Source organism: Mastigoproctus giganteus, chromosome 1 (genome assembly GCF_048544385.1).
Source record: "Mastigoproctus giganteus isolate SK-2022 chromosome 1, ASM4854438v1, whole genome shotgun sequence".
NCBI lineage: Eukaryota > Metazoa > Arthropoda > Arachnida > Uropygi > Thelyphonidae > Mastigoproctus > Mastigoproctus giganteus.
In genome coordinates this window covers 136,714,782-136,728,253 of record NC_143575.1, presented here as the reverse complement: position 1 = coordinate 136,728,253, position 13,472 = coordinate 136,714,782, and the positions used below count along the sequence as shown (strand labels likewise).

Below are 13,472 nucleotides of genomic sequence, written 5' to 3'. Positions count from 1 at the left end.
TTACAAAGTTTAGTACAGGCAGCATGATGATCTCAGTACTGTTTTTCATGGTTTGGCAGGAGACCACGAATTGTTTTGAACAAACCTGAATGCTGAGGTCTATCTGGATGTCCTGGAAAATCATTACCATGACATGCAGCAGCAGCAGCATGTCAGGGAATTCCCATACTTGTATCAGAAGGGCAGCACTACATTTCATACTGTTTGCATTGGGATGGACTGGTCTGAGGAAACGAGCACTGAGAGGTTAGCATGGCCAGCCCAGAGCCCTGATCCTATAGAGAACCCTTGGATGAACTGGATTGTTGGAGGGGGGTTAATTTCGCAGAAAAACAGAGATCAACTGGTCACCACTGCTTTGAAGGCCAAATGGTGGAAACTATCAGAGGACATCTATAAAAAAATAAATAAATAAAGAAGAAATTTCTTCCCTCCCCATGATCAAAATACTGTGAATTTTTGACTGGCACAAAATAATTAAAGCTTGATGACTACCCAGAACACTGCTTTGGACCTCTTCATCCTTCAGTAACCTGAGACGACCACTACACACACCTAAAAAAATACAGCCACTTTCAAAGGCATTACTGCCCCTCCACAACCAATAAGTGCAATTGTACTAGCAATTCTGGAATACTGTACATAGCATCTAAGTTGCATCAATAATCTCTTATTCAATACAAAAGTAATAGCCTCATAGTTTTGGTTTAGAAAAGGAAAATAATCACCAGACTTTGCATTACATGCATTTGAATGTGTGCATATGCATATTGTGGGCATTGTAGTCATTAGTGCATATAAATGCATATGACACAAATATTACAAGCAATACTGCAATTCACTAATTTGATTATTTTTTTTTTTTTTTCAAATGTTGATCTCAGAACTAAGTAACAAGTCATTGTAATGCAATTAAATTAGCTCAAGAAACTCTTTCAAATCAGCATGGGAAATGTTTTAATGCTATTTTCCTATTCATTCTCATGCTACCGGCTACATCAGATGAAATGTTTTTGTTAAAACATGACAAAAATTAAATCTGTTCTGATTTAATTTATGGGATTAATTGGAATAATGGATTTAATTAAATCACAGAAAATATTTTACTACAATGGCATTATCTGTGTCTTGTGTTTGCAAAAAAAATTCCAGATCAATCAACATGTGAAGACAGCATCACACATTATGACCAAGCAAATGAAAACATGTTAGTTTTCATATTAAATCACCAAAGTAGGTGAAATGGCATTGTTTTTTTGTTATATCTCCTATTGTGAATGCCTTCACAATGAGATACCCTGATATAGCACTACCTGAAATAAGCTATGCTTATTTGAGGTAGTGCAATATCAGGAAGTGCGCCAGTAGAGAAGACTAGTGTTACTAATTCTCAGCAGATACCACCACCCAAATGGCACCTTTTTGGCCTCTCATCAGTGGGAGGGTAGGTACCCTGGTGTTACAATATGTTACTATGCACTAACTTATTCGATTAGTGAATTTTCCAGTCTGAATCTTTCAGCCCTAAAACCTTTTTAGTCTTTACTGTTGCACACATCTGGCAAATCTCATATTGTGTAATTATACTTCATAACTGGGTTGTCGCATATTGTATCACCAGGGAACCTACGCACCCACTGATGAGAGGCCAGAAAGCCTTGAAACTGTACTGTCTGGGTGGTGGTATCTGCCAAGAATAAGTAACACTACTCTCTCCACTGCCAAAGCATTGCTTATACGAGGTAGCGCAATATTAGGGCAACTCGTGAAGGCATTCACAATATGAGATATAACAAAAATTATGCAATTTCACCTGCTTTGGTGATTTACTACAAACGGACATGATGGTATGTGCACTAACTTGTTCCCTTTCAATAAGTTAAACAATCGAGGCTTCAAACAATTTTTAATTTTTAAAAAATATTGTATCAATAAAAATATTCCAGATGAATCTACCGGAGGAAGAATTATCTTACGCTATTTATTATGACATTATTTGCGAAATTCGTCAAGATATTAGATAAAACCAACATTTGGATGTCCGTTGAGGAAATGACAGACATTTGTGGCTGCCATAGTGCACATGTTATATAATAAATTAGACACAGAATTATCACATCCATATTTACTTGCTTTTAAAGTCCTTGAAAAGGCAAATTAATCCACAGTAGCAAGATTTTGTAATGATTCTTTTGTTATTATGGCCAGAATTGACCCATCGCAAAAGAGTGCATTTTTGATAGTGACACTGCTTTGTATAGGTAAAATACACTTCTGCATTACAAGTTTTCAATCCAAATCTGATCCATGTTACTTGCTTAGCCCAAGGCTGACATAGGTTGGCAGAGGCAATTCGGGAGAATTTTGTGAAATTAACAAACTTATTTCTAGTATAAAAGAGATTCGGTGAATAGTGCCTTTGAAAATAGCAATTACAGAAATATGCTACCTTATTCTTCCTCTCACACTTGATCCTGTTCTCACAAGTTAGGAAACATTATTACAAGTGGTATCAACAGGGTAAAAATTTTGATTGTACAAAATTTATTGATTCCTCAGATGGTACATATTCAGTGGATATCGTAGTGCAAAAGCAATGTTTTTTTATTTTTTGACTAAAAATCATTGTTCATCCAGACCCATTTCAGCTGATTACATAGTTATATAACCGAACTTCAAACACGGAGACTTTCTTTGAGTGGCGAAACTGGAGAGATGGAAAAAGTTGAACAACAAATTTCAACCATGCCTGGAGGCATAAAAGAAGAAATAATAAAATAATGCTTTAGTAAAGAACTAAGAATTTCACATTTAAGAAAAACAGATGAATTAATATTTGGAAAGGAAATTAAATTCTTTTGGAAACCTCTAACTGAAATTCCATTTCAAGTAGAGGCTTCCAATTCTCACATTTTTAAATACAGCCATCGTCGTTTCCATAGAAGTAGAAAGGTCATTCACAGCGTACACAATGATCTTGAACAATAAACATCAGAAATTTACAATGGACCACTTTGAAAAATACACCACCTACCTAATACTTCGGAGGTCCTCCTTTTGCCCACAGTACAGCAGCTATCCGATGTGGCATTGATTCAACAAGATGTCAGAAGCATTTGCAAGGTATGGCCAACCAAGCTGTGTGCAATGCAGGTGTGGAGGTGATTGTTGTATCGAGTTGCCTGATATGGCTTTCCATAGTGTCCTACACAATGGAAGTTAGAACTGTGTTCCTCAAACCATTCCTTCACAACAAGTGCCTGATGGCTCAGTGCATTGTCATCTTGGAAGACACTACTACTATCTCCATTCAAGAAAAAGTGTAACATAGCGGGGAGTACACAGTCAGCAAGCAGTTGATGATAGCAGAGACCAATGGTATGTTGTTCCATATGTACCAGGGGTCCAAGTTCCTACCAGTGAAATAGGCCCCACACTATACAACCACCTCCACCGGCCTGCACTTTTGGTACCATGCACGAGGGATCAAGAACCTCGTGTTGTTGATGCCAAATCCATACACAACCATCCACGGTGTGGAGTAAATAACATGACTCATCCGACCTGCACACCTTTTTCCAGTCTTCTAACATCCAACTTGCATGCTCTTTGCACCAAGCGAGTCTTTTACGCCGATGAACCTTGGTTATGACAGGATGCCGTAAGAGTTGTCTGCTGGTATAGCCCATAAGTGCGAGCATGCAATGCATGGTCATGCATGGTCAGTTGAATTGGTGGGTTGGCCCAAAACCTCTCTCAGGCTTCTTGATTCCATTCAGAAGAGGGTAGTTAGGTTAATTAATGATTCATCTGTAACAGAGTCTCTCCACTCACTGTCTGATAGACGTACTGTTTCTGCTGCATGCCTCTTCTACAGATACTTCCATGGGCACTGTTCTTCTGAATTGGCTTCTATAATTCCCACTCTCTCTTTCAAAATAGTCTGAACACGTGCTGCCACCAGACAACATCCATTTATTGTCTAACTTTAAACTCACAGGACCAACTTTTCATCTTCCTCGTTTATTCATTGAACTGCCGTTTTCTGGAACAACCTTCCTTCATACGTATTTCCTGAAAATTACAGTCTACAGAAGTTCAAGTCCAATTTCAACAAATATCTTCTTTCGTCTTCTCAACCTCCAACCCAAGCATGGTACTAAGTACTATAGGTTCTTATACCTCTCGTGTCTGGAGTTTACATAAAAAAAATAATAATAATTTTAATACACCTTATAGATGCTGAGATATGTGTGTATTTTTGGATACCTTTAGCCCAGACATCCTATATATAAAATCAGCTTCAGCCAATGCCAATTCACTGCACAATGAAGGCCTCCTCAACATGTTTCCAGCAACTCCTTTCTGTTACTATTTTAAAACAGCAAATTTGACAATTTCATCAAACCACCTCATCAATAGTCTTTTTCTTGGTTGTTTAGAGTCAAGCGGAATCCATTTCAAAATTCGTTTGGTCCATCTATCATCAGTGCTTGATATGTGACCTGCCCATTAACATTTAAAGCACTTTTTTTTATCAGTGATGTCACAGACCTTGGTTTATTGACGAATCCATGCACATGTTTTCAGTCTCTTTTGGTTATGTTCAAAATTTGTTTAAGATAGATTGGCAAGTTTGCCTTGAAGACAATATTAAGCTTTCCATATGCTTGCCATCTCAATTTTATGCACCGTTTAATCTCTTGAAATTCTTTTCAAAGGCAAACATACCATTCTACTTCTAGTTGTTGACCATTGGTCATGATTTTTTTGGTCTGCTAAATTTACTGAAGATAATCTGCGTTTTCTTGATATTTATCTTTAAACTGAACCTCTTGCTTTCTTGCTGCTGTTCTTAAGTGTTTTTGCAGAAATTTTTCTGGATCATTGGCAAAGGCAAAGAGAATGATATCTGCAAATCATAAGTGATTTAGGTCCCCATTTATATTGAGTCCTTTATTATTCTAATTTAGCTTGCAAAATATTTCTTTTAAACATGAAGAAACAGTTTTGAGAAGATTGTCTCTCCTTGTCGGACACCTTTTTCTATGTTGATCTGAAATTTATCATTGTAGACCCATATTGATGCAGCTGCCTTGTCATAATATTAACTGAAGAATATTGATGTAACCCCTGTTGACAACTTGGTTGATTAGGGCATTGATTATTGCTTGTTTGTGGCTGAGTCGAGCTTTTTTGGTCGGATACCTTAGATCACAACTTAGTGAAGGTCTCTTCTCCAATGGAGCAGTTCTCTTATGCCCATTCTCAACTTCGTGTTGTTTGGCATTACAAGAATGAAAAATGGAATGAACTGCTAGATTTATTTTCTTTTTTCCTTGGTCAGATTACTGTTTCAAATCTTCTGATGTCAACATTTGCTCAGATCATGTAAGTGAAATTATTCTTATAGGGATGGTAAACTGGACCTAATTGTGAAGTTTGATCTAATGCATTTGGAATTAGGAAGGAGGCATCCAAAAGATTTGTAACTGTAGAAACCTCACTTTTCTTTTCTGTAATATATATGTTCAAAATAAGAATATGCTTTGTCAGCGGTGCAAGCAAGTGCTGCATAAGCAAAATTTGTTTTTAATTTCAAAAGGGTTCACAGATAATTTTCAGCCATTTCCTGGTGCTTACTGTACTACTTCGTCAGTCAATGTAATAGATGGCATAAGTTCATCAATACAGTTGCTAAAGAAGAAGGACAGAGGAAGTTAGGAAGTCAGGATGTACCATAAAATGTCTAAAAAATTAAAGATGAATTTTATCAATGAAAGCTGAAAAGTATTTAATTTACTAGTTGTCTTAAGTCTGTACTTCAGGGTTAAGTTTAAGTTAATCAGTTTCTTTTCACATTTTAATTTTGTTAAGAAGTTAAACTGCATTAAATACAATGAATACACAGAACACCGTTTTGTTAAAATTTGCTTCTGCTACTTACATTAGTTCCATTGCAACCTGGAAAACCCTCTTCACCAGCAGATCCTTCTGCACCAGGTAAACCCTGTAAAATTAAAAAGGAAAACAAAATTTGTTAATATACTTACAAATTGATGAAACTTTCACTAAAGTTAAGGTTGGGGTACAAGGTTATCCACGTGTTGGACAAGATTTTGAAGCTCCGGCGAACACCAAGTTTTTAATTATTTTTAGCAGTTTTATTGACTTGTTACATTAAATTATTTTCTATAAGTAGCTTATATTCCTAGCCAAGCTCCTAGGTTTGTTTTCAATTTAGATAGAGATTTTGAAATTTAATATTTACTATCTGTAGATTATACCATTCGTATCTTTCTGCCATTGTTATACGATATGGACCAGCGTAACATATATCCCGAATTTGATAGCGTAAGGTTTAGCATAAAACTAGATAGCAACTATGTAGCACTGTATTAGAAATCTGTTAGCTTAGTAGAGTATTATCAATTAATCAGTAAAATTTATTAATCTTATTAAATTTCTTTGTTAATCGAATTGTAATTAAACAGAATCATGACACAGACTAAAGCAGGAAAGCAACAATCACAGATTAACGAGAGTGCTGTGGCTCAGGGGAGAACCAAAGGGAATGATTCTCCAAGGCATCACAGTCTAAAAAAAAATGCGGAAAATGTGAAATGTTTATGGACTTTTCAAGAACAGGACATAATCTAGCCAAGAAGGATGTCTTTGTGTGTGTGTGTGCAGAGAGTGGGAAGAAATTAGGTGCCAACTCGGCATTCTGATGAGTCTCTATGAGAGTTTGAGACATGGGGATAGATGCCCAGGAGGAAATTAATATGAGGGCCCATCAAGCTCTCAGCCGTCCAACTCAATGCCAGAGCTCACTCCTGTGCATCAGGTAACAGCAGCAATCTCCAAGGCAGAATGCACCGGTCCCAGGCGCTTCCGTAGCCAGGTGGGAAGGAACAGCATTGCGTAGCACATGCTTCTTGATTAAACCAGGGTTCGAGCCCGTCACCACCAAATACGGAGGATACAGAAAGGTCAGGGAATGACCACTGCATATCCCCCGAGCAATATGGCCTTAGTTGCTAATGCTCCTAAAAACCAAATAACAAAAAAAAAAGCGCCGGTCCCAAAGGAGCTAGTTATTGTTGGTAACTCTAATGTCAGGGAGGTGGGGAATATATTATGCAAAAAGGATAGGTGGAAAAGGACCAGGGTATGTCTGCCAGGTGCAAAAGTTGATGACGTAGATCAGATATCTTTTAAGGGCACAAAAGATGATATTGTTCTACATGTTGACACTAATGACCTTAAGAGTAAAAGAGCTGCAGATTTACTTAACAAGTACAGGCCAATGTTGAAAAAAAGTCGTGAAATAAGGTTAAATTTGAAAGTGTCTGCAATTCTGCCCAGACATGATAGGAGGGAGTACATGATGAGAGCCTTGTCAATCAATTCAGCCATGGAGGAAATGTGCAAGGCTCAAGGGGTGAAATTTTTTCAGCATGGTCTGTGCTTCCAAATAGGAGAGACTACTTCTATAGGGGGGGATACACTTAAACAGAAAGGGTGCAAGAATATTTGCTGATGCTATCGAGGCAGTATTAGGTGGGTTGGAAAACTGCTATCTTGCGGGTGGATTCCCAGACTAATAGATTAACAGTAGCCACAGGCAGAGGCAAATGTGATTCTTGCACGGCTTCTATTGTAATGAGCAGCAGCCTAGGGAGCAAGTTGCTGGGGATTTCAAGAGCTGCTGGGAATCATCATGGAACAAGTAAATACATGAGCAGTGTTAGGGTAACTAAGAGTGCAGGTGCCTGTACACTTGCACATACACCAATGCTAGAAGTACAGTAAATAAATTTGAAGAATTTGAAGTGCTGATCAAGACATCAAAGGCCGATATTGTTGGGAAATCAAAAACATGATGTCATGTTTTTGATTTTGGGAAGTACAATTGGAATTTGGGAAGTACAATGTTATACAGGCAGGATAGAGAGGGTAGGAAGAGAGGGTGGGTTATGCTGTTAGTTAAGAAACACAAAATCTAAGAAAGTGTATCCAGTTGACATGGATGGACAGTGTAATGTTGAGTCAGTTTGGTGTGACATAAACACTGGGAAAGGGAAAATGAGAATGTGTTAGGCTAAAAATAATGAGTACAATGAACAAAGTACAGAGAAATAGAGTGAGCTAGTAAAACAGAATATCTTCTAATGGGGAATTTTAACTTTACAGATATTTACTGTAACTTGTGGGTCAGTCACTCACATGCTAGCAAGAGTTTTGTTTGTGAATTTATTGGAGGATTGTTTTCTACAGCAACATGTTCGAGGGACAACCACAGGAGGTAATACTCTTCATCTGATTATCAGCAGTGATTATTCATGCATTCAGAATTTGCAGATAAAGGAACCACTAAGTGACTGTGATCACAGTCTATTGATGTGGGATTTGCTTAAAGATGTAACTATCATCAAGGGTAAAGGGAAGGGATTTTGTTTTCATAAAGGTGACTACAGTGGTCTCAGCAATTTTTTAAAATTCTACAGTGGGATCAACTGATGATGTTACCAATGTTGAATTCTAAATGGGAAGCCTTCGGGGACTTAATTTTGGAGGTTACTAGGCTTTTCATTCCAACTAAGAAATGCTGTTCAAGGTTTAGGCCTAAATGGATATCAGATGAAATAATGAGGCTCATGGCAGAGATGAAAAATGCATGGGATGCATATAAAGCATCAGGTGACACAGAACATATAGCAGATTTTTTTTTTTTTTCCTTTGGTAGTTATTGGTGCATTGGCTTCTGTGGCCATAATGCACCTACCAAAGTTTTTGCAGTACTTTGATCCAAGCCCGAGGCAAGATTCGAACACGCAACCTTTGGGTTGCCAGGCAGGTGCTTTACCCACCCGGCTAGCCCGGTCAGCAAATCTATAGCAGATAAAAGCTAGTCTGTAATCAAGTCACAAAGGAGGTTAGGCAGGCGAAGACAGATTAGGAGAAATCTTTGGCATAGGATGCAAAGAAAAACAGCAAAGAGTTCTTTACTTATGTAAACTCTAGAAGGAAATGGATGAATCAGATTGGATCACTTAACATAGATGGGTTGACTATTGATGATCATGCTTAGGTAGCTGATAAACTGAATGAGTATTTTGCATCTACATTCACACATGAAGAGTTATTCAATGAGGGTAGTGCCAGAGGTTTATCAAATTCTAACAGGGAACTAAGTGATTTTGAAACAAAGTGGAGGAGAAATTGTTGAAGTTAAACATAAAAAAGGCACCTGGGGTGGACAGGATCTATCCAGTTATATTAAAAGAGGCAGCAAAGGAAGTAAGCAAACCCTTAGCCATAATTATGAGAGCTTCCTTGGACTCAGGGAGGTCCCCATGGACTGCAGGTGTGCAAATATATGACCAATTCACAAAGAGGGTTCAAAAGGGGATACAAGTAACTATAGACCAGTTAATTTAACTTGTACAAGTTAAAGAAGCATTGCAGGATGATCTAGAAAAGACCGCAGTAATAGTTAAGAAACAGCATGGGTTTGTTAAAGAGAGGTCTTGTCTGACAATTTGATTGTATACTCTAATGTGGTCACAAAGGAACTGAATGCTAAAAATAATTTTGATATCATAAAGGGATAGTTGAGTGGGAGAACCAGAGAGAGGTAATCAATGGACACTGCTCTTCGTGGTCAAATATTATTAGTGGAGTTCCCCAGGGTTTAGTGTTGGCCCATTGTTGTTTTGTATATTTATCAATGATATTGATGAAGGTATATATCAGATTTAATGTCCAAGTTTGCAGATGATACAAAGGTTGGCAGGGTTCCTAACGACAGTAAAGACAGTATGCTATTCCAACTGGATCTAGATAAGTTGAGAAAATGGGCTGAGAAGTGGCAACTGAAGTTTAACATTGACAAAGGCAAAGTACTGCATATGGGTAGCAATAACCTAAGAGAAACATACTAAATGGGTTATGCTCAAGGAAACAGAAAGTGATAAAGACCTGGGGGGGTAATTGTGCAGCAAATATGAAGTTCGCTGAGCAGTGTAGATGTGCAGCCAGAGCAGATCATGGAGTCTTTTCAATGATGTATAGAAATTTTTCTAGCAGGGACAGGGAGGTGATTATCCCATTATACAAGGCAACGGTCAGGCCACAACTAGAGTGCTGTGTACAAGTCTGGAGGCCTCATTTTAGGAAGGATGTAGGTTGCTAGAAAGGGCAACAAGACTGGTGAGGGGGAAAATGGGGTGCTCTTACCAAGAAAAGCTTAAGTTCTGCAAATTGCAGAGCCTGCAGAGTAGGCACATGTGAGGTGATCTGATTGAGGTGTATAAAGCCTTGAATGGGTTGAGCAAGCTGAATGCTGACAGGATTCTTCCTCTAGCTCAGATTAAGAACTTGAAGGGTTATAGTTTCAAATTGAGGAAAGACAGTTGTAGAATAGATGTGTGGAAATTTGCCTTTAGCCAACAGGTGGTTGATTGGTGGAACAGACTTCAACCTTTTTTTTGTGGAGGTTGATAGCCTATATGAATTTAAGGCTCTGGACAGGCATTTGGAACGAATGGAGGGGTGAAATGGGAAGGGTTTTTTTTTTTTTTTTTTCCCAGCTGATGCTGCACAAGCTTGCTTTCTTGCATCGTATGCCTCTACTAATGCTAATGCTAACTACCCACCAACCTTTCTGTCATTTGCAAACTTAGACATTAAACCTAATATACCTTCATCAATATCATTAATAAATAAAGAAAACAACAACGGTCCCAGAACTGAACCCTGAGTGATGGCACTAAAATCATTAGTCAGTGAAGAGCAGTGTCCATTAGTAACACTCCCTGTTTTCTCCCAATCAACCAGAGCAGTAACTTGCACTTAATGACATCCAGCTCTAATTTGTACAACATACTTTTATGTACAACAGAATTTAAAATAACTAAATGCACAAGGCAAAATACATTAAGAGTTTAATATCTATATAATATCGGTGTGTAGATACACCATAGACAACTCTTAAGAAACTACAAAGTAGTTGTCGTAGGCATCATTTGCTCTTTCTCATATTGTGCTCTGCCTTCACGACAAGTTGCCATGATATTGCACTACCTCGAATAAGTAACGCTTCACTAGTAGAGAAGACTATTGTTACTTATTCTCAGTGAATACCACCACCCAGACATGTTTCAAGGCTATTGGCCTATCATCAGCGGGTGGGCAGGCACCCTGGTATTGCAGACATGACGACCCAGTTGTGAAGATAATCACACAATATGAGAGATGCCAAAAGGTGTATATGACAATATTTAAAACAACGAAATGCACAAGGCATAATACATTAAGAGTTTAATATCTATATAATATCAGTGTGTAGATACACCATAGACAACTCTTAAGAAACTACAAAGTAGTTGTTGTAGGCATCATTTGCTCTTTCTCATATTGTGCTCTGCCTTCACGACTTTGTAGTTTCTTAAGAGTTGTCTATGGTGTATCTACACACCGATATTATATAGGTACAACAGAATCAAAAGCTTTCCTGAAAACCAAGTACATTATATCAAAAATTTTTTTTGCATTATTCCTTTCTTAATGCATCATAGTATCCAATCAGATTGGCAGTCAAGATCATCCCTTAATAAATCTATGCTATGGCAAAAGTATAACTGCATTCCTGTCTAGATTGTCCGGCTTTACTTCTTTAATCAAAGAATCCATTATTTTACATGGAATAAAAGTTATGATAATAGATCGCCAATTACTTGTGCACTTTTTGATCCCTCTTTGTGAGCTGGGGATACATTCACATTTCCCCATATCATAAGGACTCTCCTGAATCCAAAGATGCACTCATAATTATGGATAAGGGTTAACATTAGCATTAGAAAGGCACATGATGCCAGAAAGCAAGCTTATATAATACCAGCCAAAAAAAAAAAAAAAAAAAAAAAAAACACCTAATTTCCCTCATCCACTCGCTCCAAATGTTTGTCTAGTTCTGCCCTTAATCTATTTAAGCTATCAACTTCTACAATGACAGATGGAAATTTGTTCCAGCAATCAATCACACACTGGGTAAAGGCAAACTTCCACACACCTATCCTACAACTATCTTTCCTCAATTTGAATTCATGCCGTCTCAGGCAATTATTCTGAGCAAGAGGAAGAATTCCATCAGCATTGCTCAAACCATTCAAGGCTTTATACACCTCAATCAAATCACCTCGCAGGTGCCTAGTCTCCAGACACTGTAATTTTCAAAACTTATGCCTTTCTTCATAAGAGCAACCCTTTGTTATATTCTCTAACCTTGTTGCCCTTCTCTACATTCGCTCCAGCAGTTATACATCCTTCCAAAAATGAGGCCTCCAGACCTGTATACAGTACTCAAGGTGTGGCTTCACCATTGTCTTATACAAGGGGATAATCACCTCCTTATCCCTGCTAGAAAAATTCCTGTATATCATTGACAAGACACCATGAGCTACACTTGCACACCATCTGCACTGCTCAGAAATTTTCATATCTGACTGCACAATTATCCCCAGGTCCATTTCATTTTCTACCATTGTCAGTGTAGTACTACACAGTCGATACGTTACTCTGGGGTGACTGCTTCCCATATGTAGTACTTTATATTTGTAAAAGTTAAACTTCAGTTGCCACCTCTCATCCCATCAGCTCAACTTTTTTAGATCCTGTTGCAGCAGCGTACTGTTATTAGTGCCATTAACAACGCTGCTAACCTTTGTATCATCTGCAAACTTGGACATTTAGCCTGAAATACCATCATCAATATCATTAATAAACACAGAAAACTACAATGGACCCAACACCGAACCCTGAGGGACTCCACTAATAACATTAGTCCACGAAGAGTAGTGTCCATTGATTACATTCTCTGTCTTCTCCCAACCATCCCTTTATTCAGAGCAGCAATTTACCTCCAATGCCATACTGCTCCATTTTGTGCAGAAATCTTCCATGTGCAACAGTATCAAAAGCCTTTCTAAGCTCCAAATATAGGATATCAAAGTTATTTCCTGCATCCAGTTCCCTTGTGACCACATCATAGTATCCAATCAAATTGGTCAGCCAAGACTTACCTTAAGAAAACCATGCTGTGTCCGAGCTAAAACTGAAGCCTTACCTAGATGATCCTGCAGTGTTTCTTTAACCAGTGACTCCTTTAATTTTTCTGGAACAGAAGGTACACTAACAGGTCTGTAATTACTTGTGTCGCCCTTTGTCCTCCTTTGTGAATTGGGGTCCATTTGCACATATCCAGTCCATCGGTACTTCCCCTGAGTGCAAGGAAGCTCTCATGATTATGGCTAAGAGTCTGCTGCCTCCTTTAATATAACTGGATATATCCCATCCACTGCAGGTGCCTTTGCTATGTTTCTCTTCAACAAGTTCTCCTCCACTTTGCTCTCAGTTATTACAAAATCATCTAGCTGACTGTCAGAGTTTAATTCACCACTGGCATTCCC

At 38.1% G+C, this 13,472-nt stretch overlaps 1 protein-coding gene across 1 annotated transcript in view; it reads right to left on the bottom strand.

The window, feature by feature from the left end:
* Positions 1–13,472, bottom strand: part of LOC150091155 (uncharacterized) — a 1,391,089-nt gene that overhangs the window by 1,068,627 nt on the left and 308,990 nt on the right. Inside the window, exon 5 of the mRNA XM_090374518.1 lies at positions 5,948–6,010. Within this exon, the coding sequence (XP_090230644.1) occupies positions 5,948–6,010 (63 nt within the window). The remainder of the gene's footprint in view (positions 1–5,947; positions 6,011–13,472) is intronic.